The sequence below is a fragment of the Neofelis nebulosa genome, chromosome 4, assembly GCF_028018385.1.
Source record: "Neofelis nebulosa isolate mNeoNeb1 chromosome 4, mNeoNeb1.pri, whole genome shotgun sequence".
In the NCBI taxonomy this organism is placed as follows: domain Eukaryota; kingdom Metazoa; phylum Chordata; class Mammalia; order Carnivora; family Felidae; genus Neofelis; species Neofelis nebulosa.
This window is the reverse complement of record NC_080785.1, coordinates 123435516-123463067: the sequence shown is the minus strand read 5'-3', so window position 1 is coordinate 123463067 and position 27552 is coordinate 123435516. Positions and strand designations below refer to the sequence as shown.

Genomic DNA, 27552 nt, shown 5'->3' with positions numbered 1-27552 from the left:
GGAAAGGGGGCAGCCAGAGGAGGAGCGTCCCCAAGGGTTGGGGGCGCCCCCCAGGGGTTGCTTTGGGTCTCGGGCTCCAGACCCCGCCAGCTCTCTGGTAAGAGGAGGATTCGAAGCCCGGACGCCCCGCAGGACGCCCCTCCCAGTCCCCGCGCGCTTCTATTCAGAGCCCAGCCCGGAGCCCAAGGGATTCTGGGACTCGTAGTCCTTCCCCGCAGCCCCAGGCGCCGCCACGACCTCGGACTCGGACTACATTGCCCAGGGAGCTTCCCGGCCTATATAAGCTGCCAGGAGCCGCTTCGATGTGCAGTAACCATGTGGATGTGCTGCTGAAGCGTTTCCTCAAGCTCGCTGGGGTGGGAGGAGAGGAGGAGGAGGTGGTGGTGGAGGAGGAGGAGGCAGAGGGTGGAGAGAGAGAAAGCGCACGCCGAAGGAGGTGTGGGTGTTTCGTTTCCATCCTAACGGAACGAACTCCCTGTTCGCGGACATGGGATTACCCAGCGGCTGCTAACACCTCTCCTCGCCCTGCTCCCCCAGCTCGGCGTGGCTCCCGGGCACCAAGGTAGCGGCTGGGGCCGGGCAGAGGGCGCGGGGAGTTGGTACTGTCCCCCACCCCGGGCGCAGAAGTTTTTGCCCCGCTCTTGCAGTTCTTGGTGGATTTGCATGCTCTTGCATACGTTTGGGGGTTCTTTTACTGAGGGCATTTTTGGGGTGTTCATTTTAGGCTGAAAAAAAAAATCTCTATTCGAGTGACTGGCCTCGAGGGCTACCCATTCTGGACCGGAATGGCATTCCCCCAAATTGGAAACTGTTGCAGCAGCTGCAGGAAATAGTTTTTTTTTTGGGGGGGTGGCGGGTGTTGGGGGGGTGTCATATGTGAGTCCAATCAAAGAAATAATCTTTTAAAAAATGTAGCCCTCCCTCGACCTGTTTGGTTGGGAGAAAAATGCATGTGGGGGCCTCAGTGGGGAGGGTTTAAAAAAAAACGGAAGAAAACCGGGGAGCGCTGAGGGATGAAATGTGGACGAAGCTCACGCCCAATGAGGATGCGGGCTTCGGATACTTGGCCTAGGCTCTGGGAAACAAGTGCTTTGGGATCTGCCAAACACTTCCTTTAGTTCCAGCTTCCCCAGCACGTTCGAAGTTTTTGCGTGCCTAGTCTCACTTATCAGTTACATACTGGAAATAAGTAAGCGGAGTTACCTAGAATCTTCGTGTCTTGTTTGGGGAAGAGGTGGGTCTCTCCAGGAAGGAGGCTAAAGAAGATGGAAGCTTGCAATTCGAAGCATTTCTGTTGGGGGCCGGCCTTCGTGGTCTTACACTCAGTTTCTTTCTTAATACTTAGGAGCTGACTACAGAGGAGCAGGATTCGCACAGCTGGCGTGTTTGGGCAACAGAGTGCCTGACCTCGGTCAGGTGAGTGTGAAGCCTGAGTGCTGTAGTCAATAATGAATTTTTGTTCCAAGTGTATTTTCTGTCCTCTTCTAAAGAGCCATGGGGATAGGAGTAGGAAAGAAATGGAAACTCCATGGCTTAGTGTCCAAAATTTGTCACTGCCTTTGGTGACAGCTTTAGAGAGCATTTGAGATACAGGGGGCAGTTCTGCCTAGCACTTTTGGCCAAGGCTCAGACTTAAAGCAGCCTGAAAGTTTATGAGAGGAGGGGGGAAAAGCCATTAAATGGAGCAATAAAAGGAATGCCCATTGGTGGCTGAGAATTGAACTTGCCTGGCAGCGTGCTGATGATTTAAATTCTGAAGGAAGCAGTACATTTCATCTGCCAAGATATGTAAGCAAAAATTAACTGCCTCTGTCTTTCAAAAATAGTCACTTTTTTCTTACTGTAACATGTGTTTAATCAGAGTAGGTTGGATTGCAAGAAATGAAAGTGGTTGCTGGCAGTTTGAAAGAATTAGTACTTAAAAAGGGAAGTTTGTTCTTGAAGCATGAAAGAGTAGTATCCAGTCCTTGACTTGAAGCCACCTGAATGTCAAGGAATCTGATGAGTCCCTCTTGTTTAGGTGCTGATTGTGGGATATGAGTTGAAGGCAGCATTTTCCTATGAAGACCAGCAGCTCCTTCCCCCTCCTCCCCATGGTCATACTGCTCTTTAAGAAAGGGAGGTTTTAACAGCTGCATGTACAACCCATTGCTGCAGATTTGGCCATCACAAGTTTTTTCTTCCAAAATGGTCAGGAACAGGGTAAATGGGTGGAGGTCTGGGTCTCAGCAACTTTTTTAACCTTCTAAATATTTAGCTGTTCCCTGGGCTACAATCTTTGGGTTTTTGAAATTAGAAAATAAAAGGCAGACACTTCATTATAGTAGTATAGTGCTTTTGTTTCCTGTTGATAAGATCCTTAGGAGGGCTGGTGGAGTGGGAAACATTGGGATGTGTGGGCTGTAGTTCCTTCTTGGAGTTGTGTAGACCTTCATGGCTACCTGGGCACTCAAAAGGCCAGGGAATGGGTTAAGTTCCTCTCTTTTGAGCAAGCTCTGGACAAGGAGAAACTGATTCACAGACTCTTCTCCAACTTGTTGCTAAAAATAGCACGGACACATTAAGTACTTGTAAGCCAGATCTAGAGCCATATATCACAGAAACTCTAAGTCAGGAATAGGTGAAGAAGTGGAGGTGTAGAGAGTGAAAACATGCCCAGTAGCTAGTACACAGTAGAGGCAAGATAGAACTCCAGGTTTTGGGACTGCACTGTGTCCGACAAATGCATTTAAGTTGGGTGGGAGAGGTGAGGGAAAAGCTGGAAAAATGGTACTTATTTCTGTTGATGAAATAACTCTTGTGTCCTAGCAGTGACGAATAAATAGTAATACATTGATTTAAGAAGGAAACGATGTAGCTGTAGATGTAGGGATAAGAGTGTGGCTATTTGAGGAGGTGTTAGATGTTACCCTGACTGTGTTTTAGAGAGCTGTGTGCTGAAAGCTGAATGGGGAGAGTAAAAGAAATCAAACCACGAGGAACACTGTTCAGCATTAGGTTCATCTCATAACTGAAATCTATCTTGATCATCTACATCAAGGCATCTGTGCAGGTTAAAAGAATCAGAATTTCTCAGTCTGAATAATTCAGTAGTTTAAATTGCGGTGAGTCTAAACTGTGAAGTATCGGTATGTTTTCATATACTCTTCAGTTTGGTTTGTGGACAGTTGTGTAGAACACTTTTTCATTTTCTCGTGTGTGCATGAGTGTGTGTGTGTGTGTTGAAAGTACAGTCTGTTCTTTAAATAATTCAGAGCATAATATACTATCAAGATTTCCTTGTAGCAGGCAGGGAAAGTTCTTCATGCTCTATATGAATTACTCCTGGCCACCTCTTTAAGTCCATGAAGTTGTTTGGGGTTGACAATATTATCCATTTAACAAAGTGGTGCTTTTTGGAGGGAAATGGCATCCTTTCTTGAAGAATGAGAGATGGAAAGGTTGCTTAGAGGAAAAGAGACAGATGAACCCACCAGATAAATCTCTTGCCTTTTTCCTCAAAATATTTTCAAGTGAGCAGGACCAGGGTATTAGAGGGAGAGATAGAGAAAGGAATGAAACGTCTAATCCAGTGGTATACAACTCGCTGACTTCTAGACAAAAAGAGTTGCATGGCTTTTTAGCTCATTTATAATCTTGTGGAAATTCTGATTTCTTTACAAGCAGCTCTTAAAAAACAAAAACGAAACAACAAACACCAAATATGAACAACCGAAAAAAAAAAAAAAAGACGACAGAAAAATAAAAGTAGGCTTAAAGTTAGGTTCCTAGGTCAAGCTGTCCTTGGATATATCTAATTAAGGAGTCTATACAAGGCCATTGTCCCATCTTGTTTAGTGTTGGTTTGATCTTTTAAAATAAAACACATTGGGTTTGCAAGCTCTTTATTAACTGTAAGTGCATGCAATTTTTTTGGTTTACTTTTGTGTTTTTAAGCTTTTGCACTGCTCTTGTAATGAAATCAGTTAAGGCTTGAAGTCAGTGACAGCGACATAATTTTTATGATTCCTACCAATTTTCGTAGTGTCTGTGGTTCTGAGGTAATTGCTAATGAGGATGAGCTGAAAACACCACTAAAACCATCACCTGTGGAGCTAATTCTATTGAACTATGGCTAGGGTCTTCCCTCAGCTGGACATAGTTAACGACATTTGGTGTGATAAATCTGTGAATTTCTAATACCTGCTAACGTTGATATGATCCAAGTGTTTACTCCTACATTCAACAAATTTCTAGAGCACCTGCTGTGTGCTGAGATCTAGGAGTTCTAGGTGCTGGGGATACAACACTGAAAGTCCTGTGCCCAAGAGGCTTAGATCCTAGTTAGGGGGAAATAGGCATTATAAATAAGCAAACAGGTAGTGAGTGCTATGGAGAAAAAGAAAGCCAACTAAAGGGGAACAGAAAACAGATGTTGGTGAGGTTCTGGAGCATTTGGAACTTTTGTGCACTGTTGGTGGGAATGTAAAATAGTGTAGGCATTGCAGAAGACAGTATGGTGGTTCCTTAAAAAATTAAACAGAATTACCAACTGATCCAACAATTCCACTCCTGGGTACATAACCAAAAGAATTGAAAGCAGAGACTCAACCGATATGTGTACATTCATAGTCATAGAATTATTCATAGTAACCAAAAGGTAGAAACAACCCACATGTCCACTGATAAATGAATGGACAAACCAAAAGTGGCATGTCCACATAATGGAATATTATTCAGCCTTAAAAAGGAATGAAATTGTTATATATGCTACAGGATGGGTGAAGGTTGAAAACATTATGCTAGGTGAAATAAACCATACACATAGGGACAGGTAGAGTGGTGCTTGCCAGGGGCTGGGGAATGGGGAGTTTGTTCAATGGGTACAGAGTTCCATTTGGGAAGATGAAAAAATTCTGGATGTGGATGGCAGTGTTGGTTGCACAACTGTGTGAATGAACTTAATGCCATTGAATTGCACACTTAAAAATGATTAAAATAGTAAATTTTATGTTGTGTATGTGTATTTTACCACGATAAAAATTGACAACAATAACAACAGTGTAAAGGGGATAAGGAGGTATTAAGTGGGGATTGGGAATCAGGGAAGGGCTCTTTTTTTAAATTTTATTTATTTATTTACTTAAATGTTTATTTTTCAGAGAGAGAGGGAGAAAGAACATGGTGGCGGTGGTGGGGGGGCGGGGTTCAGAGGATCTGAAGTGGGCTCCTCGCTGACAGCAGAGAGCCTGATGAGAAGCCCCAAACTCAAGAACCATGAGATCGTGACCTGAGCTGAAGTCAGGCACTTAACTGACTGAGCCACTCAGGTGCCCCTATTTTTAATTTTTTGATGTTTATTTTGAGAGAGAGCATGAGCAGGGGAGGGGAAGAGAGAAGGAGGGAGGGAGAGAATCCTAAGCAGGCCCTGCGCCGTGAGCGCAGAGCCCAATGTGGGGCTCGAACTCATGAACTGAAAGATCATGACCCAGGGGCGCCTGGGTGGCGCAGTCGGTTAAGCGTCCGACTTCAGCCAGGTCACGATCTCGCGGTCCGTGAGTTCGAGCCCCGCGTCAGGCTCTGGGCTGCTGGCTCGGAGCCTGGAGCCTGTTTCCGATTCTGTGTCTCCCTCTCTCTCTGCCCCTCCCCCGTTCATGCTCTGTCTCTCTCTGTCCCAAAAATAAATAAAAAAAAATGTTGAAAAAAAAAAAAAAAAAAGAAAGATCATGACCTGAACTGAAATCAAGAGCCACACACTTAACTGAGTGAGCCACCCAGGCACCCCGGAAAGTGCTCTTTAATATGGTGCATTTGAGCAGAGATCTGAAGGAAGGGAGGTTAGCCAGTAGGTATCTGAGGGGAAAGGACATTCCAAAGAGCTAGAGCAGAAAGTGCAAAGGCCCTAAGTTAGGAAAAGGTTCGACAGGTTAGGGAAAGGAAGGAGGCTAAGTTGGTTGCAGCTGAGGGAGAGTGCTAGGCCTTCAGATGGGAGAGGGATTCCAGGTCAGATCCTGCAGGCACCAAGGTTTTGCAGGTAAGCAATGGTTTATTTCCCTGAGGATTTCTTAACTTTCTCAGAACTCTACATGTGGTTCTCAGCATCCCTGAGCTACGTTGTACTTTCTGAAGAGACTGGTGAGGCTGGCAAGATCACTTACCAGTTTGGAACTTGATTGGGGGTGGGGGGTGGGGTAAAACCTAGATGTCTTGTTAGTCACATGACTTACTTGGGATTATAATCCCCTATAGTTGGAAGGGAATCTTCTTGGATAAATAGATGAACCTGCAGTTGGTTTGGATAAGAATTTTAAGAATCTCATGATATTCTGTGGTTTTTTTCAACAGAAACCTTGTGTACTTTGCTACCACCCTCCAGTCTGTCAGGTCTCATTTTAAGGAATTACACAAGGAGAATTTACGTTCTGCTGTCTAGCATCATCCTTGGGGAATATGAACTTCCAAATAAGTAATTCTCTCTGATAAGTGAAGGGGATCCCTTCATGTGTACAAATTTATAACATACATACCTGGTGATACTTACTGCATAAGATGCACATATTCAATTAACAAAAACAAGCCAGGCACCCCTAATCCCACCGTTCAAGATGAGGGTTCCAGACTCCTGCATGTATACATATGTAAAAATTATGTGTATAATATCATTAAAAAGGACTCATGCCGTACCTCAAGTTTTGTTCCTTGCTGTTTTCACTCTATCCTGAACAGCTATTCTTGTTAATCAGTAGATACCCGTGTCTTCATTTTTATGAAGGTATCTGTACCTTTGATGTGATTGCATTTGGGTGGTGACAGGTATGGAATCACTAGGGGAGAACATCATTCAGATTTCATCACCATCATAGAATCCAGGTTTTCTCTCTCAGTTTATACTGGTTTTTAAGAAAACTAAATGGAAGGTAAAGCACTATTCCAAAGTTAGCTGGGTCATTACAGGGATAAATCTTAGTAATGACTTATTTCAATACAGAATCTCTTATTCTTCAGAGTAACCTTCACTGTAGATAATTGGAAACACATAGAACAGTGAGATCTTAGTATCATGAACCCCTGTTTACTTATCACCTATCTGCACAGTTACCAATTCATGACCGTTCTGTTTTCACCTGCATTCTGATACACGCATCTTGGGTGAGTTGGGAACAAGTCCCTGATACCAGTTCATCTGTATTTTATTTTATTTATGTTTATTTATTTATTTTGAGAGAGAGCAAGAGAGCAAGTGCGCGCGTGAGCACAAACAGGGAAGGAACAGAGAGAGACAATCCCAAACAGGCCCTGTACTGTCAGCGCAGAGCCCAGTGCGGGCTCGATCTCACAAACCGTTAGATCATGACCTGAGCCAAAGCCAAGAGTCGGGTGCTTAACTGACTGAATCACCCAGGCTCTATCTATATTTTAGTATGTAGCTCTAGCATAGGGATTTAAAAACAAAAACAAAAAAACAACAATATAATACTGTAATCCATCACAGGGAGAAAAAAAAAGACATATTTTTTAATGGAGTCTGTTCTCCTTTTATGTTTATGTACATACAACATATATTACACAGGTGCATATATACACACATGCTTACAATATATACACACAATAATATATATGTATATTTAACCGTTTGTTTGAATCAGGATCCAAATAAGGTCAATAGATTACAAGTGGTTGATGTGTCTTTTAATCTATGTTTTCTCTACACCTCTTCTTCTCCATGCATTTTATGGTTATTATTGAGGAAATGGGGTGATTTATTTTCCCATAGTTAAGATTTTGCTGACTGTGTCAGAGTGGTGTAGTTTAACATGTACCTGTGTTCCCTGTGTATTATCCTATCTGGTGCTTAAATGTAGAGGCTTGATCAGAATCAGGGTTATTGTTGTTGTTTGCTACTTATATTTTTTTGAACTTCATTCAGGGAAGTATATGATATGTCTGGATATGCCTTATGATATTAGGAACCATTGATGTTCATTGCCTTAATCCATTAGTTCGTTAGGACTTGTCAAACTCCTGTTTTTCATTCTTCATTCATTAGCTGAACTATTTTATAAAAAGAAATTTTCCTCCACTAAGTTTTTTTGTTCTCTGTATTTTACTAGTTTTCAAAAATAAGTCGTTTCCTTACCATGATACATGGCAATGGTTCTCAACATGGTGACCCTGGGGACATTTTTGGTGGTCACAGCTAGGAAGAGGGTGCTGCTGGCCTAGAGGCCAGGGTGCTGATAAACAGCCTACAATACATTGCATAGCCATGTGCAGCCCAGAATTCTCCCTTTCACAGTTAACAGCAGTGCAACTATTGAGAAACCCTTGTACCAAGATGACCAGTGGGTATGTATTTTGGTTACTATCTTTGTGAACTTGTGAATTTAAGCATAATTTATATCTCTTTTTGTGTAGCTATCCTTCTTGATCAGAGTGCTCATTTTTGCTCAGCAAGAGAGAGGCTTTTGAAGTTGGTTCAAAAACACAACTGTAGTAGTCTTTGATAGCTTTCAATATGAGAGAATGTTCCAGGCCCATATTCTATATTTCTTGCCCCAGGCCTGGAATCAGTCTTTTCTCCAAGGAGCCATAGTTCTTTTGAGTGGGAAATGGTATTCAGAGACCTCTGCTCAGGGCCAGATAGGTATTCTTATTTTCCTTATACAGGTCAGAAAAGAAAGCAGATTGAAGAAAACTTAAAACCTGAATATTTTCAATGAAGGTATTTCCAAAGCATAGTTAACACATCTTTGCCTTTTTAAAAAGGATTCTGAAGGTACTCCTAACTTTGCACTTTGGTATCAGTTTTAACCTTAGTGTACTGGTGCTCAGGTAACAATAGTACTCCCCAGATTGGTAGGAATGTTACTCTTGTTCTGTATCCATGTTCTTCATAATGTATGGCAACCTACTATGAGATCCTGAAATCAGTTTAGTGGGCCTCCTTTAGCAGTTTTTTTTTTTTTTTTTAAAACTTTATTTACTTAGAAGGAGAGAGAGAACACAAGCGAGGAAAGTGCAGAGAGAGGGAGACAGAGAATCTTAAGCAGGCTCTATGCTGTCAGCACAGAGCATGACCTGGGGCTCGAACTCAGGATCTATGAGATCATGACCTTAGCCGAAATCAAGAGTCAGATGCTTAACCAACTGAACCACCCAGGTGCCCCTCCATCAGTGTATGTGTGTATATGTATATATATGTGTGTGTGTGTGTGTGTGTGTGTGTGTGTGTGTATATTTTTTTTAATGAAGTCGAGTAAATTAGAAAAACGTCAAAGTGTATTGTATGGATACTTAGAAGGACACCCCCCCCCCCCCATTCTCTCTGTCTCTCATACAGAGTGAACAGTGGGTTGTAACTTCAATGTATTTCTTACTGTGGGTTTCAGTCAAAAGTTTGAAAAACATTGCTCTACATCTTTATTCCTCCATTTGTGGTCACCAGACCAGCATCATTGCCTTCAACAGTGAGCTTGTTAGAAGTGTAGACTCTCAGGCCCCACCCCAGACCCAGTGAATCAGAACCTGCATTTTAGCACAATCCCCGGGGGATTCATGCACACTGGAAAGTGTGAGAACCTCTATACTTAACCCCCAGTGTTTTTTCAGTGTTGTCTTATTTTTATGGTTATTTTTTCCTGGCTTGTTCTCACCTGTTGGAACTGACCTTTGTACTTGTCCTTAGTGGCCTTTTCATTCTCAATCAAGTGGAAGGTAGGCTAAGTCACCACTGAAGGTGAGCATGAAGGTCTGGCAGGACTCTTTCAGACAAAACTGGAAGCATTAGTTCTTACACTTGGGGGACTCTCTTATTGGCAGCAGTTTCAGATAGAAATGATACGTGTGAAACTTACTTAGGGTTGGGAGGTCACAGGTAGGAACAAGGCTGCATTTAACATGCTGTTTTCAGACACTTCGAGCAACTTAGGTTTTATAATGTTGTGTGACCCAGCGAATTAGCAGAACTTCTGGGCTGCTTGTATGGTTGCTTATCAGATACAGATGAGCGTAAGAAGAAACATCACTGACCTCCAAGTTCTTTGCTGTTTGTCTGTGTTTCACTAGGAACTTTATTTGGGAAGTGACTTTGTTTTGCAAAAACAGTTTCAAGACTTAACCGTGCACATATTTCTTTTCTTTTCTTTTCTTTCTTTCTTTCTTTCTTTCTTTCTTTCTTTCTTTCTTTCTTTCTTTCTTTCTTTCACATTTATTTATTTTGAGAGAGAGCATGAGATGTGAATGGGCAGAGAGAGAGAGAGAGAGAAAGAAAGAGATGGAGAATCCCAAGTGGGCTCCACACTGCCAGCGCAGAGCCTGATATGGGGCTCGAACTCATGAACTGCAAGATCATGACCTGAGCTGAAGAGTTGGGGTGTTTAAACTGGCCACCAGGTGCCCCTCCATGCACATATTTCAGAATAGAAAAAGCTGATACAGTACCTAGACTTAAGGACATTCATTTATTTGCTTTGGTGCATCTGTGCCTGTGACTATGTCCCCATCCCTGCCCTGTCTATATCCACCTTGCCAAATACTACCCAAAAGCTTCCTCTTCTGGGAAGCCTTTCCTGATAATTTGAAAATCTTTGTTATTTGAAACTCCATGGCACTTTAAATCTATTTTCCTCACGGGCCTTTTTGATTTTTAACCTACAAATGCACCTGAGAAATAGTGCCCACAAGAGATTTGTTGAAAGAAGTTATGTATCTCCATGTTCTATCTCCCTTGGAAGAATGTAGGCTGCTTGTCAGAAGAATCTAATCATTTGTAAGCTTCTCCTGATTAAATATTTCTGAAATTGGTGGTTTGCTTTGAAAAGCCTCTTTTGCTGTGGAGAGCGAAGTGAGGACTGTGCAGAAATGTATTAAGTGGTTCCTTTTGATAGCTTTTGAGATGTTTCTCAGAACAGTTCTTGGGTGGGCATTGAGCTTGGGAAACTGTTGAGTGTTAATAAAAGGGAGTGAAGGTAATAATCAGGGAGGGAAGCACAGTTGCTCTGAGGCTTTAATGGTATCGCCCTGCTGAACCACAGGATGGGGGCTCCGCAGGTTTGGGTACTGACTGCCTCTTGAGTAGGGGCTAAACATGTAACATCTGTGCTTCTGTTTCCTCCTCTGTAGAATAGGTATAAAAATACCTGCTTTGGGCCATTGCTGCCAAGTCAAATGTTTGCAAAAAGTCTCAGAGATTAAAAAAAGAAAAAAAAACAACAACAAAGCCTGTGTCCCTAGAGGAATGGTTCTCAACCAGCAGGGTGATTTTGCCCTGTGGGGACTTGTGGCAATGTCTGGAGACTTTTTTTGGTCACAGCTGAGGGAAAGTGGGTGCTACTGGCATTTAGCAGGTAGAGGTCAGAGATGTCACTAAACATCCTGCAATACACATGATATGTCCTCCACAACAAGGAATTATCTGCACTAAAATGTAGCCCTCAGTAGCCCTGAGTTTGAGAAACTGTCCTAGACTGATTTTTCCCAGACTCATTGAGACACTGCTCTCTCTCTGAGGATGTTCATCAAATCTGATTTGTTGGTTTTTGTTTTTTGTTTATTATTATTATTATTTTGGTGGTTCAGGTTGTGAGCAGAGGGGTGTCTCTTCAGGCTGGGGATGACTTTAACTTTTTAATAAAATAAATACCACTCTTCCCCCACTTCCCCTAGGTACTGGCTTTGGTTTCTGGAGCCCTGTGATCTATTTGCTTTGTTGTTTTTTAATGTATGTTTATTTTTGAGAGAGAGAGACAGCGTGCGAGTACGGGATGGGCAGAGAGAAGGAGACAGAATCTGAAGCAGGCTCTGGGCTCTGAGCTGTCAACACAGAGCCTGATGTGGGGCTCCAACTCACAACCCCTTGAGATGATGACCTGAGCCTAAGTCGGATGCTTAACCAACTGAGGCACCCTGGTGCCCCTATGGTCTATTAGCTTTGGCTAGTACACGGCTGTGTGACCTACAAGAAGTCACTCAGGTTTATTGTTGTTTGCTTTTTCCTCCTGTAAAATGAGGAATTTCAGCTAGATGATCTCTACCCACCAAATAGAAAATTTTCTGACTGCCAACTTTGAGCTTTTGATTGGCTTTTCTTATATTGGCCTGGGAGAATAGGAAACTTGAGAGTACATGTCAGAATTGACATCTTTGCTGAAAAATAGCCATGTAGATAATGTACCTTTTTCAAGAATAGGCTATTTAGTGGGCATGTTTGTGAAAAGGCACATAGGTTTATCTTTGTGTGCATGTGTTTATCTCTTGTGTGTCTAATGAGCAACATTTAAATTAGAGAATTGCTCTGAACTGCTGATTTACAACTGCTCTTTCTGAGATTGTCATAGAGGGCCCTGCTTAAAGTTGAAACTTCTGAGTTGGTGACTTCCTTTGGGACTGTCTGAAAACGAAAGCAGAATGCAATTTTCTATCCTCCGAGAGAAGTGCTTTTTGCAATAGAATAAGTGGTCTCCTGATGGGACACTGCATTTCTGAGGACAATCTGATTAGCCACTAATAGGACCAGAAGGCAAGCAGGGGGCTGCACAAACATGTGTATGGTGGGGTGGGGGGAGCTGCCGGCCGGTGTCCACCTCAGAAATAGCGTGTTTCTGCTCCTCGTTTCACAAGAAAGATGATATCGTCAAGTCTTTACTCAAAGGAAGTTCCACAATTAACTGTGAGAGTGCCCAGTTACAGAAGAGACGGTGTAAAAGAGCGCCTCTTTCCTTGTCTTGGAAAAGTCCACTGTGAGTGTGGTAGGTTTTCTCTTCCCTGTATTTACAGCCATATTACCATATATGTACCTGGGTGAGGGCATCTTAAGGAGGCCTGTGCTCCTCTGGAAGGAGTGTCCTTGGCCTCCAGCCACGAGATTGATCAAATGCCAGCAACTCTTCCTTTTTCTGTGCACACTCTTGCTTTCCCTCTGAAAGGCCTTGTGGTTTGCCTGGCTTGGCCCATGGGGGGCTGCTTGACCTGAAAGTGAAGTGCTGCTCTTTTGTGTTGATGGCAGCTGTGGCCCCCAGGTCTTATCTGTGTTCCTGGAGACCAGCTGCCCGAGGCCTGCTGAATTTCCAGGAGCTTTTAAGTCTTTGTGCATGAGCCCTTTCTTTGCTGCCTAGCTTGAAAGGAAGCCTTTTGATTTTATTCATTTTAAGCAATCATTTTTAAAGCAAGCAGCAATAAAACCAGCACTAAGTCTTTGGCAGAGGCCTTCTCTTTTTTAGGAGGTGGAGATGATGTGAATATGCCAAGAAAGAGCAGAGAAGACTGATGGATTTCCATTGGCTACCTTTTTTAGCAGAAGAATGGCTTTTCCGAGTACCCTGTGTTTTGGGGCCAAGTGGCAAAGCTTAGTGACTGAAGGGTAGACCCAGAGAGGGCTATGGAGGTGGGATGCTGTCATTCATTCTTCACCTGGCTGTACTTTGGGGGTTTGAGTTTTACTAGGAAGAGTGGGAAGAACCTTCTGCTGGAGTTGGCATTGACAAATTCAGATAAATGCATCACACAGTGTGTCCTTTGTCTATACCACTCATCATGTGGACTTGCTGGTTGATAGGATTAATCCTCAACAGATTGTAAGCCCTAAAAAGTTTAGTAAGAGTAGTTTATGAGAGTTGAAAATACAGCAAATTGGCAGACAGGAATAATCCCAGTAAACAGGAATGTTTCCCATCTTTTACTTTCTTTGTGCTAAGCAAGCCCATTATTTTCTTTTACACATTTGAACCTCAAAACAGCTTTATGAGGCAAGCTCTCATGATCCTCATTCTGCAGATGAGGGAACTGAGTTCCAGAAAGAGTAAGTAACTTGGTCAAGATTATAAACTTCCTGTCACACTTAGCAATAAAGGCAGACTTTTTACCCTGGCTTGGGGAATGCCACTGGCCCGGGCTTCTTCTTCTCTGACCTTACCCCGCACTTTCTTTCTTTCCCCGTTAATGGTCCAGACGTTGTGGCTGGCTGTCTTTTTCTTGAACTTGCCAACTTCTTTTCTGCGCACAGTGCCTTTGTACTAGCTATTTGCTCTGCCTAAAATGCTCTTCCACCTGATTTTTTTGCATGATTGCCTCTGTCTTGACTTTCAGGTCTTAGCTTAAATGTCTCAACTTGCTCTCTCTGACCAGCCAAAAGTAAAATGTCACACAGTTTTAATTCTCTGCCTAGTACTTAACACTATCTGATTGGTTGTGCCTGTAAAACTATCATGAGAACCAGGACCTGGACTGTCTTCTTTTTACCTATGTCCCACACATCTGGAGTAGGGATAGTGCATGGTAGGTATTCGATAAATTTGTTGAATAAAAAGGTGGTTTCAAGTCAGGGGGTTTTCTCTAACGTCTTGGATGTTGTATGTTTTGCATTTTAGTCCTGTCCAGTTTTTCATGTTTATGCAGTATGAGTCGTGAGCACATAGGCAGTGTCAAACCAGAACTTAAAATTTATAGTAGCATTTTTCAAAATTTTGGGTCTCAGGAACTCTTGACATGCTTAGAAATTTCTGAGGACCCCAAAGAACTTAGGTTTATGTGAGTTAGAACCATCTGTACTTACCTCATTAGAAATTAACACCAAGACAATTAACACTGAGACAACATGAAAAATAAGCCAATCGTATGTTAACACAGTAACGTATTTTTTTTTTTTTTTAATTTTTTTTTTTTTCAACGTTTTTTATTGATTTTTGGGACAGAGAGAGACAGAGCATGAACGGGGGAGGGGCAGAGAGAGAGGGAGACACAGAATCGGAAACAGGCTCCAGGCTCCGAGCCATCAGCCCAGAGCCTGACGCGGGGCTCGAACTCACGGACCGCGAGATCGTGACCTGGCTGAAGTCGGACGCTTAACCGACTGCGCCACCCAGGCGCCCCCACAGTAACGTATTTTTAATGAACAATAGCTATATTTTCCAAAAAAATTTTTGCAAGAGAGTGGCATTGTTTTACTTTTTTGCAAATTGATGAATATCTGGCTTAATAGAAGATAGCTGGAGTCCTGTATCTGATGTATTTCCACCTCCAGTCTCTTCTGACATCTCATGTCCTGCAGCCTCTGGAAAACTCAACCATGGTGTGAGAGATGGAGTAAAAAGGCAAATGGTGCGTTGGTGTTATTATGAAAATAGTTAGGACTTTGAAGAGCCTCTGAAAGGGTCTTGGGTTGAACTCCCAGGGGTCCTTGGGCGTCATGGAGAGCCACTAGCTTATAGAGTAGCCAGGTAATTTGAAAGGTGGGTGGTGCCATGGAACAACTCAGAGACTGAGAACCTGAAGGCTTAGGTAGCAGGATGCAATTGATTGTTCCTAAGTCCGGATATTGAATCAGAGCTTTTTTGTTTAGAAATACATGCATGGGGATACATTGAAGCTGTGTTTGCAAAACAAACACAAGAAAACAAAACAAAAAAAAACCCCTTCCCAGCTAAAGTGCTGAATTGCAAAGGACCCTGAAAACTTGGAAGCTAGTGGTACTTGTTTTAGGTTCATCTTTTTCAGATGAGCAAGATTATAGCAAGCATTCTAGAAGTTCTGCAGTGGGATGGGTCATTAAAAAATAATAAAGCGTGGGTTCTTCTCCATGTCTGAGAATAGTAGCTTCAAATATAACTCCCTTTATAGCTGTTACTCTAAACCCTTACTTGGTTCTCCTTGTAGCTTTTGGACTCAGATGAAGTTGTGTTCTATAATAGAAATTAGATTGGCTTAGTGCTTTATTGGTCTCAGATATTGTCACAACTGGTCTTAAAGATACCAACGTGGAGGCTGTTAAAAATAGAAGAGATAATCCCTGCTAGCCAGCCATTTAAGAAAGGCAAATGATTACAGTCCAGGCCTCTGGGGGGTATTTTGAACATCTCGGGTAATGTATATAAGATTGTGAAAGTTCAGGTAATTGGGTGGTAAAACACACAGGGACTTGGACCTCAGGAGATGATTGGTGCCCTGGAGGGCTGGTGTGGCAGGGAGGTCCTTAGTTTCTGACACCAGTGCTTGGAAGGATCTAATTTAAGGGCAGACTCTGTGGGGCTTTTCTCCTTCCCAATTACTGTTTAGCCCCAAGGCCCAAGCGGCTTCATCTTACTTAAATAAAGGAGGCTTCTTGCTTCTGTGTGTCCATAAAAATCTTCAGGTCAAAATATTTTGGTCCCTGGCTTTGGGGTCCGTTACCTGGTATAAATAAAGCTTCTGACTTCCTCCTTTGCCTGTCTAGGATTAAGTGATACCTTAGGTAACTTCTTGGTTAATGAAAGTGTTCTAATTTAGTCTCACTTCAGGAGTTGCTAACTTCTAAATTCTGAATTGTGTGTAGGCGAAAATTGAGATTTTTTTTTTTTTTTTTTTTAGAAAAATGAATATAATGCAATTAGTTAAGTGTGTGCAGGAGAAATAGATGGGAAAAATTATGATAAGTGAGTTTTCTGGCATAGTCAAAGCTTTTAGCAAAAAGGAAAAAAAAGGAAACTCAAAACCTATCTTAATGCTTAAAATGAAACGAATATACTTCTTTTTCAGTGAGGCTATGATTTAGCCTGTCTTCGCACCGAAGTGAAAGAGGTTCTAAATATTGAATTATTCCTTTGAAGATGTTTCCACCTCATCTCCTCCTTGCCTCCCACAGGGGCCTGATTTGATGTTAGAAGTGGGAATGGAGTTGAGGTCTGACTGTCTTGGGTATGGTGAGTTTGGGGGCTGAAAAGCAACAGTACCTTGGATGACCTGTGCAAGTACTGCCCACCTCCTAGGCTTACAGAGATTGAAACATTTCTGAGACATGTTTATTCGGATGTGTTTCCAACAGTGCTGACAAAGTAAGAAGCATATATCAAGTAGAAGAGTAAGTTATAGACAGAAGTGAGTGAAGGCTTTGGAGGAAGAAAAGTGAACTTTTCCATTTCAGTCTCATTCAAAAATACAAAAATGGGTGTTTACTAAAGGCCATATATTGGGCTGAGCACTTTGTGTGGATTATTTGTTTTACCTCTCTTGGTGACCCTGAGATAGGAAGAGTCCCTCCTCCTCTTTTATTTTTTTTTTTTAAATGTCTGTTTATTTTTGAGAGAGAGTGCACATGCATGCATGGGGGAGGGGCAGAGAGAGAGAAGCTGGGAGACAGAATCCCAAGCAGGCTCCACACCGCCAGTGCAGAGACTGAACTAGAACTCGAACCCATGGAACTGTGAGATCTTGACCTGAGCCGAATTCAAGAGTTGGATGCTGAACTGACTGAGCCACCCAGGCACTGCTCCTCTCTTCTTTTAATTGGTTGAGAGAGCTGAAATTCAGGAAACTTATGTCAGTTGTCTAAGCACAAGAAGATGGAATTCAGACTGAAGTGTTCTGTTTCTAGACTTTTTGGACACAGAGGGGATGGTCCCTGGGGGAGGGGTACTTTCTGCCAGAGACAGAAGTTAAAATTTTGTTTCTGGCTCCCAAATGTCCTAGAAATCTGTTGAAAAGGTCTAACAGACCTCTATTCCTTACCCTTGCTCCAACAGTGTCAACTTGATTTTCTTTAGTTTTAGGAAAACAATCACCTAAAAATAGTTTAAATTCTTTTAGGTAACAGATAAGATGACATGATTACATTGGACCCAGATGTGCTTGTCTTGTCCCAGGCACTGTACAAGGGAAGGAAGAACTCAGCTCCCTTGTCCTCATGAGCTTGATAGTCTAGAGGTGAAGACAAGTAAATAAGCAAACCAGTAAATAAGCAATTTTAGGACAGTGGTAGTGCCCAGATAGGGTAATTAGAGTACCGAGTAGAGAAGAATGTCAGGCAGCAGTTACAGCGTGTCCAAAGGCACAGGGCATGTTGGGGGATCCGGGAGAATGTTCATCATGGCCAGAGGGTAAAAGCTGGGTGGGCAGTACAGTGAGACAAAGAGGCGAAGGTAGGCAAGGACCAGATCATGAGGAGTCCCAAATCTCTTTGGAATGTTTTAAGCACAGGAATGACATGGTCTGATTTACGTTTCTAAAAGATCATGCTGGAAAAAAAAAAAAAAAAAAGATTTTGCTGACTTATGTGTAGAATAGATTGAGGGGCAAAGAAGGATTCCCAGAGAGTCTTGATGGAGCCCATTTGTCAATGATCCTGGCTGAGGTTTGGGCGGGAGTAAAAGAGTTACAAAGAATTGGAGGATTCAAGAGAGAGACTAAAACTTAAAATCAGTAAGATTAGATGCTCCTACTTCATTACTTGCTAAATATTTACTCAGCACCTACCATGTGCTAGGGATTGGTGAGAGGAATAAAGTAGTATGCAAAACAGATCCCTCAAACCGATGTTGGCTTAAACTAGGACAGGGTGTGGGATAAGGATGAATGTATTCTAGGCCTGAGTGAAGAGCATGGGCAAAGGCCTTGTGGCAGGGATAAGGCGAGGGAAGACTAGAGGTGCCACCAGGCGTTGTGGAGGTAGATGAAGTGGGTGGGGAGGAGGAGAAACAGATTGGGGAGATCGTTGAGTTCTTTCTGGTATATTGAGGTACTGTCAGTATCCAGGAGCTGAATCCCAGTAGTTGTTGGCCTTGAGGTACAGATTGAGGAATCCTAGAAGCCCCTGGAGCCAGCGGGGGTGGGGTGGGATGACCCAGGGTGGGTGTAGAAAAGGCAAAGAACAAGATTGTGAGACCACAGATGTGGAGGACTACGACCTCTGGTTTCTATTCCTAGGAGATCTCTGAATTTGTGTGTTTTTATTCCCACCTTTCTTTTGAGTGGAATCAAATGTACCTTTTCCTTATACATTACTCAGGTTTCAGTGGACAAAGAACTGAAGCTGAGCCAGTGGGCAGTGTAAGGCTCCTGAGCGTCTCACAGAGGCAGTGAGCCCCCTTTCTGTGCCCTGGTCCAGCCACCCTGGGAGAATCCTATTTTAAGAGGTGCATCAGCCTGTCAGAGCAGTGCTGGGAGGTGGCGGGGTAGGGGGGCACAGTAGTTGCCTGCATACATTGCACTTATTTCCTGCAGGTGTTTTGCTGACTTGTTGATGCACGTGATCTTACTGAACCTAGTTGAGGGAGCTACTCATATTATCCCCATTTTATGGATGAGGAAAGTGAGGTTTAGGAAGATGAGAGAGCTGGCCTGAAGTCCTAGAATGACGTGGTGGCAGAGCTGGAGGTGCCTGGCAATCTGACTCTGGAGCCTCAGCTCCTGTCTGCCCTTGGGTGAGGACTGCTCTGGAGACCAGGCCATGTCTGGAATCACCCAGGATGTTGATGCTCTGCAAACAGAAGCAAAGTCCTAAGGAGATCAGAGGGCGTTCACATTTTGAGAGGTTTCTGAGCATCGGGGAATAGACCAGTAGCAGATTTTCTAGGAGATTTTTTTGTGCAGGGGACACAGGAATATTTCCTAACTGGGCTTTTTGAACCTGGAACCATTTCTGGAACCATTTGAACCCTTGCCCAAACCATCTGAACCATGAAACATTGCCAGGTGTTTAAGCAGAAGCAAGGTCATCCTTAGGAGTCATGGTAGGGGGATTCCATTATTGGGCAAGAGATGGAATTACACACTTTATAGGTTCCCTCCAACCTTTATGCCATGATTCTGTTTATTTGGAAAGACCACAATGCTTTGTGATTGGGAACTGAGCATAATTCCATAGAGTTCAGGTTATTTTTAATAGGTGAATTAGGGAGGATAATTATTTTCCCTAAAGTGAAATATATTGTCACAGATCATCCAGGAGTGCATTTGTTAGGATACCCACCTGATTTTTTATACGGGGATCCTTTGCTTTGCTGAGTTTAAATTTTGAAGTCCTAGAATCTTTCAGTTCGACTTCATCTGACTAAAAAATAATAAATAGCCAGTCTTGAGTGAAAGTCTACCAGTCTCTGTATCAGGTACTTTTCAGGCACTGTTTCATCTGTTCCTTACCATAATCCCTTGCAGTTAAGTGTTATCCTCATTTTACAGATGAAACAAAAACAGGTTTAAGTGGGCCGGATGGCAGTGTTGAGATAATAATAATAGCTTGCACCCAGAAAGAAGATTGGAGCTCTGCACCTGACCATCTGAGCCTTTTCGAATATATCGTGGACCGACTCAAAGTTGATTAGCAAAGAGCCCTGGGTGTCGTTAGAGTGTTTCACCTATCAGGGTCTTGCAGATCAAGGTTGGCGCTGGCTGTTTTTGTATTAGGGGGTCCCCGGCCGGGAGCACTGGGTACTGCTGTGAGAAGTTGGCCGGCACAGATGGTCCAGGATCAGATAAAGAGACAGGTTCTCCCACCCTGTTATAAACAACAGGAAGTCTTCCAAAAGATTGCTCCCACGCCCATCACTCACTGGCTGACTTTCCCTCCAGGCTCCAGAGGCCTGTTCTGTTGACTTTCCTGGCCTTTGTTTTTCCTTCTAGGGTAGGGCTGATGATGGCCCCAGGACCTTTCCTCCCTCTCTCCCTTATCTTTCTCCTCTTCTTACACTTAACTAATGATAGATGAGGGGAGCCCTCCAAAGCTTTCCAGCCAGACCAGTCCTTTTTGAGGGGACCTACGTCTTGAGGCCCTTGGGGAAGACTCTGTAGCGCCTTCCACTTCCCGTTTTTGGTTGTTTCTTTAAATTGGGGACCCCTGGCAGATTTCCCAGTTGAGGATCATAAACTATGGTGGACATACTGATCATTGTTTTCTGGGAAAACTGTAAAATATGGCTAAAGTTGACTTAGTTGTCTGCTTAACAAACATGGTTGGGAAGAAGGTTAATTTCCTTTTTTCTGACTTACCAAAGTGTTGTGTGGCCATGGTAGAAAAATTGGGGAACACCGAGGTAGAAGAACTAGGAAACATAATTGTACAGAACACAGAAATTCAGGTCTTCATAATCTTTTTTTTTTTTTTTTTTAATTTTTTTTTTTTTAACATTTTTTTATTTTTGAGACAGAGAGAGACAGAGCATGAACAGGGGAGGGTCAGAGAGAGGGGGAGACACAGAATCGGAAGCAAGCTCCAGGCTCTGAGCCATCAGCCCAGAGCCCGACGCGGGGCTCGAACTCACGGACCGTGAGATCGTGACCTGAGCTGAAGTCGGACGCTTAACTGACTGAGCCACCCAGGCGCCCCATAGGTCTTCATAATCTTAATAAGGATGGCTGATGTTTTCGTCCATGTTCCAGGGGTCATTGTTGATGAGAAGCTCTGCTTAAGACTCTGATGTGACTTAAAACCCTGGCCTGGGGCATCTTCACATCTCTGGATCTTGGTTTCTCCAACAATAAAATGAGAATAATAGTTGTATCCACTTCATGTGGTGGTCGTGAGGATTCAGTAAGAGAACATGTGTAAAGCTCTTAAGCACCACCGTGAGCCTGATGATGCTTGATAAATGTTAGTCATTATTATTTGCAATGGTAGCACAGCAGAACTGTGCTAGAGAAACACTGTGTTCAGACATCTATTTCAATTATCAACTGCAGGCGATACTGAGTACATCATTCCAGAACACTGAATTATGTCTGCTTCTTTCCATTAGGGACCTGGAATCTTTCAGTAAGGTAACCAGGAGGTGAGGAAAGTTGAGAAAACAGGGGTCACACTGCTATTTACTGGCCTGATCTCCACGGGGGCCAATTTGAAGGGCAAGCCCAAAAGGACAGAGTTAGGCCCACTAGACAAGGCCTCCTTGACTGAGCACATCCCTGCTCTCCTGTATCCAGACTTCTCCTGTGTCCTTCTGGGAGGCCAGAGTGTGAAGACACAAATTTGGTCTGGCTCAAAATTCAAACAGAACTTGATTTCCAATAATCAGTCCCAGACGTATGTTGACTTGCTGACCCCTTATGATGAGGCTTTTAAATATAAGCACATAAGGGAAATATTAAAGTCCTTAGTGTTTTCCACTTGTGCAGCTTTTTCGGGTGTTGTTTAAAACACTGGTTTGCCTTTTAGGTATAAAATAACCAGTTAGGAAGAAATAACAGACTTGATTCTGGAGAGTGGGTCTTGGCTGGCAAATTGTCCCTCTACACATGACTTGTGTGTCTTTCCACAAGGTTTACAGATGTTGGCTGTTTTTTTGGAGAATGTGTTCTCACTTGCTGTCTTTCTCAATGCATAAGTTCATGTTCAGTGAAATGTTCCTTCTCTTGCTATATCTGGGTTGTTTGGAGGGATTAGTTTTTCCTTGTAGATTCTCAAGCAGTGAACTGAGGTTATTTAACAGTTCATTTTTAGCACCTGGCACTCCTGCTAAGTAGGAGAAATGCTTCCCTAGGTTTCCTGATGATCATTGCTCCATGATTTTAACCAAAAGAAAACTTGGTGCCCAGAAGGCAATTCCAGAAGAGAATACTTTTCCACGCCATTACAGGTCTTGTGGCTTTGCAGGTGAATGATTTCTAGCTGGGGAGCTGGAGTAAAGACATTGGAGAAGATGCTTAGGAGGCTCTGGGTTTGGAGGAGAGATTCTGGAATGACTCGGTTTACTCCATGCATCTACACCAGATGCCTGAGGAAGCCATGGGGTGTTAGCTGGGGTCCACACCAGCGCACTGTTTTCCCACATAAGTGAGCTTGTTTTTTAAATGTCAAAATTTTTATAATTGGCTCCCACTCCTCAATATTTATGGCCCTCATGAAAGCTGTGCCTATGAGTCATGTCAATATTTTTGTTGGTGTGTGTGTATGTGGTGTGTGTGTGTGTGTGTGTGTAATGATTTCTGGGCTGTGGAGAGATTTCCTGGAACTTAAGAGTCTTTTCTAGGACTGCCCCTAACTAGCTGTTAGGTATTCCTGACCAGGGTTGTTACCTGACCTGAGCCATCTTATTCTCACCTGCAGGGTTTGGACCAGGTGCTAAGATCCTTTCTCCCCAAGTGTTTGGGTGAGGGGTAAGAAGGGTAAGAAGGAAAGAAATTGAAATAGCATTTGGATGAAGTGGGTACAGTTGTTGAATTTTTAAAAGGCCACTAGAGGTTTGTGGTATTTGTTACTAGGTTTCCTTTTATTAATTTTGTTGCTTTGGTACCTCAGCACAGGCACAGCCAGACCCAAGTTTTATACCAGGTGTTTCCTTCTGACTTCACATTGCCTGAGGCAGATTGAATATGTTAATGTTTCATAAGTCAGACTTTCCAACTTCTTAATCACTGCAGAGTTGTTGGCTGACTTCCATGCAGTCTTTATATTCACTATTCATTATCGAGGGTCCTCAATTTGTAGAGTTGGATTTGGGTGTGGTTTTGTTAGAAACCAGCGTTATTGTGGTTGGAATATCTTGAAATAAATGATATATGGAAAAAAATGTTGTTGCATATGTCCTTGCTTGGCTCATTTAATTGCCTGCCTGTCACACTCTCGTTTAAATTTGACTTTTAAGTAGGGCGCTTCGGAAAGTTGAGCTAAGCCAACTCTCAGTGACTCTTTTCCCCCCTCTGAGCATTTCTTTCCTTCTAATAACGTTGCATATTTTACTTTGTCTAGGCTTTTCGAGAAAGACATGTCTGACAAGATGTCTAGTTTCCTACATATTGGAGACATTTGTTCTTTGTACGCGGAAGGATCGACAAATGGATTTATTAGCACCTTGGGGTAAGAGTGCCTGATTTCTTGTGTTGCAGGTTTTGTTTAAGACCTCATAATGCCAGCTTAAAAACTGATTTTTCTAAGATAAGAATGTTACTATTTGACTTGGCTTTTCTAGGAGCATTTGGAATCATAATACCAAATCTCAGGTTAGCCAAGTTTACCTCTTACACAAAAGTACTGTTTTCTTGTCAGTTCTGGAAGAGCAAAATCTGATTAATTAGGACTCTTACAATTCAGAATTTACGATAATTTCCTATTCACATACAAGGGGGAATCATAAGGGGAAAAGTGTGAAGTGTATGGGATAAAATTTTAATACTATTTTATACAGACCTGAAAGAAATGCTTTTTAGCTTTCATAAAAACTTATTTTCTTTGTTTTTTAAAGTTTATTTATTTATTTGTGAGAGAGAGTGCGCACGCACAAGCAGGGAGGGGCAGAAAGAGAGAGAGAGAGAGGGACAGAATCCAAAGCAGACTCCAGGCTCGAAGCTGTCAGCATAGAGCCCAAGAGGGGAGCCCAAGAGGGCAGCCCAAGAGGGCTCAGACTCATGAACTGTGAGATCATGACCTGAGCCAAAGTCGGATCCTTAACCAAAGCCATCCAGGCACCACACAGTTGTATTTTCAAATGTCATTTAAGCAAAGACTAGCACTTCTTGGATGCTTATCTCTTTTCTTTGAAGTAGAACCTTTTCCTAGTTTACTTATTTATTTATTTTCTTTTTAAATTTTTAAATGTTTATTTTTGAGAGAGAGAGCATGAATAGGCTAGGGGCAGAGAGAGGGGGAGACACAGGATCTGAAACAGGCTCTGGGCTCTGCCTAAAGCACAGGGGCCTGAACTCCCCAAGTGCAAAATCATGACCTGAGCAAAGTCAGACGCTTAAATGACTGAGCCACCCGGGTGCCCCTAACCTTTCCTATTTTAAATTGATGTACGCATTTGAGGGGCACCTGGGTGGCTTGGTTGGTTAAGCGTCTGACTTCAGCTCAGGTCATGATCTCACAGCTTGTGAGTTCAAGCCCTGCATTGGGCTGTGTGTTGACAGCTCAGAGCCTGGAACCTGCTTCAGATTCTTTGTCTCCCACTCTCTCTGTCCCTCCCCCGCTCGTACTCTCATCTCTCACAGATGAATAAATGCTAAAAAATTAAAAAAAAATAAATTGCTTGTACGCATTTGAAAATTACATATTGCACAAAGTTCTGTAAATAAGATTTTTGTTCTTTTGTGATTTCTTCAATTTTTACCCAACTTGTAAGAGTGTAACTACATTCCATAATGTCCTTATTGGATGATCTTCTCCCTTTTCCTCCTCCCATTGTCTGCAAGAGGAAATGAGAAGTGAAATAGCCCCAAAGGCAGAGAGAAGCAGAATGGAGAATCAAGATGGTTAACTCCAGAAGACAAAGGAATGGTCTTGATTGTCTTTGTGTAGAAAGTAGTTAGGCCCCAGGGTGGAATTGTTGAATTTGGCAGGAGCTGATCTCAAATGGGGGAAGGAAAGCCAACAGCTTCTCCAAGAACCTTATTCTTATAGCAGCCAGAACCTCTCTTTTAATAACAGCTATTATTGAAAGCATGCTTGTTCTCTGGTATTTGTGCAGAATGGATATTCTCAGGCTGTCATTCAGGTCACTCTAGCCTCAAGGAACAAGTTACTTTGGATGTAGAATCTTAGTTAGCTCAGTTGGACCTTGTTGTAGAAAATGTTTGTTTTCAAAAGTCATCTTGATCACCAAATTCACTAAGTGTTTGTCAGTTCTTACTTTTCTTAACCTCTCTACACCAGAGACCCACCCTTCACAACTTCTCTTCCGTGGCTTTTGGCTGAGAGGCCTTCCTGTTTGTGCGTCTCCAATTGCCCATTTTCTCTTCTTGGCTGAGTCCTTCCTTTTTCTGTTCCTCATGTTTGAATCTTGGATCCTCTGCTTATTTCCCAGCGATGGTAATAAATAGGAGTAACCCCTTACAGGAGTCCTATGGATGTTTATAGCACTGTGCTCCGTACTGTATATACATCTTGCCTTTAATCCCCAAACACCTCTTTAGAGTGAGCATTATTATTATTCCTCTTTATGGAGGCAAAAACCTCTGAGCTTCTGAGAGGTGAAGTCATCTGACCAAGGTTTCACAGCTGTGAACAACCTTGACTCCAGGACCAGTGCTCGTAGCAGTTGCCTTGAGAGGGGTAGACTTTGCATTCCCTACCTTTCCTGACAATCCGTGTTGTCAGGCAGAATCGGCTCATCACCTTCCTCGCTGTCTGCCCACAGCTCTTACTCCTGTGGATGCCTTATTAAACCCCCAACCCCACCTTATGCCTCATCTCTCTATGGCCCTGATTTCTTTTAATGGTGCCATTGCCCTTCCAGTCACCCAAGCTTACTTCCAGTTGATAGCTGAGCCCACTTGTGGCAGCCCCTGAAATCTTAGTGCTGCCTTTCCCTTTGTCCTCTTCTTCGAGAGTGTCCTTTCTTAGAATTTTTATGAGGTACGAATTCTTTGCTTTATAAGAGTTTCCCTCAAGTATTATAAACTAATTATAAGGTTCCTTCTCACTTTTTCTTAAAAAATTTTTTTTTTAGTATTCATTTTTGAGACAGAGACAGAGCACAGGTGGGGAAGGGGCAGAGAGAGAGGAAGACACAGAATCTGAAGTAGGCTCTAGGCTCTGAGCTGTCATCACAGAGCCCGACGCGGGGCTGGAACCCATGAACTGTGAGATCATGATGTGAGTGGAGGTCAGACACTTAACTGACTGAGCCACCCGGGTGCCCCTCCTTTCTTTTTCTCTAATGTGAAGATGGCCCATTTTGAATTTTGGTCTCTACTACTTACCTCAGATGAGTTTTTCCTTGGTTCAAAATGGACTTGGAAAATAAAGTTGGGCCGTCTTCTTCCTTTTAATATTTGTTAACATTTATGGGGTACTAGTTGTGAATGACAGTGAATGACCACCAGTTCTTGTAGAACTTGGCATTCTAACTCCCCAGTCACATTCCATTTATATAGATGGCAGTTATCTCCCACCTGGCTGTCTTGACTCACTGAGCTTTAGAACTTGAATCGGACCTTGGAGAGTCGGGGTGTGTGCACATGCTGTGTAGAGGTGTACTGCAGAATCACCTGAGGAACTTGTTAAAATTAGAAGTTCTTGGGTCCCATCCTGGAACACAGCTTTAGTAGGCCTGGGTATGATAGGGACCTGGTATCAATATATTTTATAAACAAATGGAAAGTCTGATGAACATATCCCTATTTGAGAATCCTTGAGCCCAACTCTTTGAGTTTTACAGATAAAGGAACTGAGACCAGGAGGAATCAAGTAATGTAGTCACAATCCAGCTGCTAGTAGATGGCAAAGTGCCATCTTCAATTCATTTGTCTTCTGGCTTAGCCTGGGGCCCTTTCTCCTACCCCTTGTCCTTGTTTGAGAACTCGATGAGTATTTAACCCAGCTGTACGTTAAATTCCAAGGCACTCCCCCAGTTCACACATTATATCAGTTCTGGTGGCATTACTGTATTTACATTCATAGGGGCTCCAGGTGGGAGTTGGAAATGTGCACATTCTGCTCGATTTTTGCATAAAAGCTCAAGCCATTGACCACACTGTTGCTCTTCTTGATGGAGAAAGGTCTTGCGTCTTAGAGTTGAGGCAAGCTGTTGGTGGGCTACTCCAGTCACTTTGATTCACCCACTTTGATGCACCGAGCACCTTGCCTGGGCAGGAAGATGTACTAGGCTTGGGCATCTTTTGGATCGCACACATTTCTCTGCCCCCAGGGAGCTCATAGCCTCCTGCACCATTTGTGCTTCAGTCCAGTGAGGTAGGGAAGACAGGAGGAGAGGCAGGGAATGCCTGGTCCAGGACAGGCTTGGCAGGGAGACCTTCATGGAGAAGATGAGGGCTCTGAGTCAGTCTTGAAAAACGGTCCAGGAGGGGAAGTGGAATTTTGGAGGAAGCAGTGGTAAGAGTAAAGGCTGGCTAATGGTACCTTGCTTTTGGGAAAAAGAGCAGCACAGACAAATGGAAGAA

The 27552-nt window shown here is 43.0% G+C and overlaps 1 protein-coding gene across 7 annotated transcripts in view; it reads left to right on the top strand.

The window, feature by feature from the left end:
- The first annotated feature begins 374 nt into the window (after window positions 1-374).
- Window positions 375-27552, top strand: part of ITPR1 (inositol 1,4,5-trisphosphate receptor type 1) — a 330414-nt gene continuing 303236 nt past the window's right edge. For all 7 annotated transcript variants that reach the window (XM_058726155.1, XM_058726158.1, XM_058726156.1 and 4 more), the window contains exons 1-3: window positions 375-562; window positions 1346-1416; window positions 23405-23512. In XM_058726155.1, coding sequence (XP_058582138.1) covers window positions 23421-23512 — 92 coding nt within the window. In that variant the 5' untranslated portion in view covers window positions 375-562; window positions 1346-1416; window positions 23405-23420. The remainder of the gene's footprint in view (window positions 563-1345; window positions 1417-23404; window positions 23513-27552) is intronic.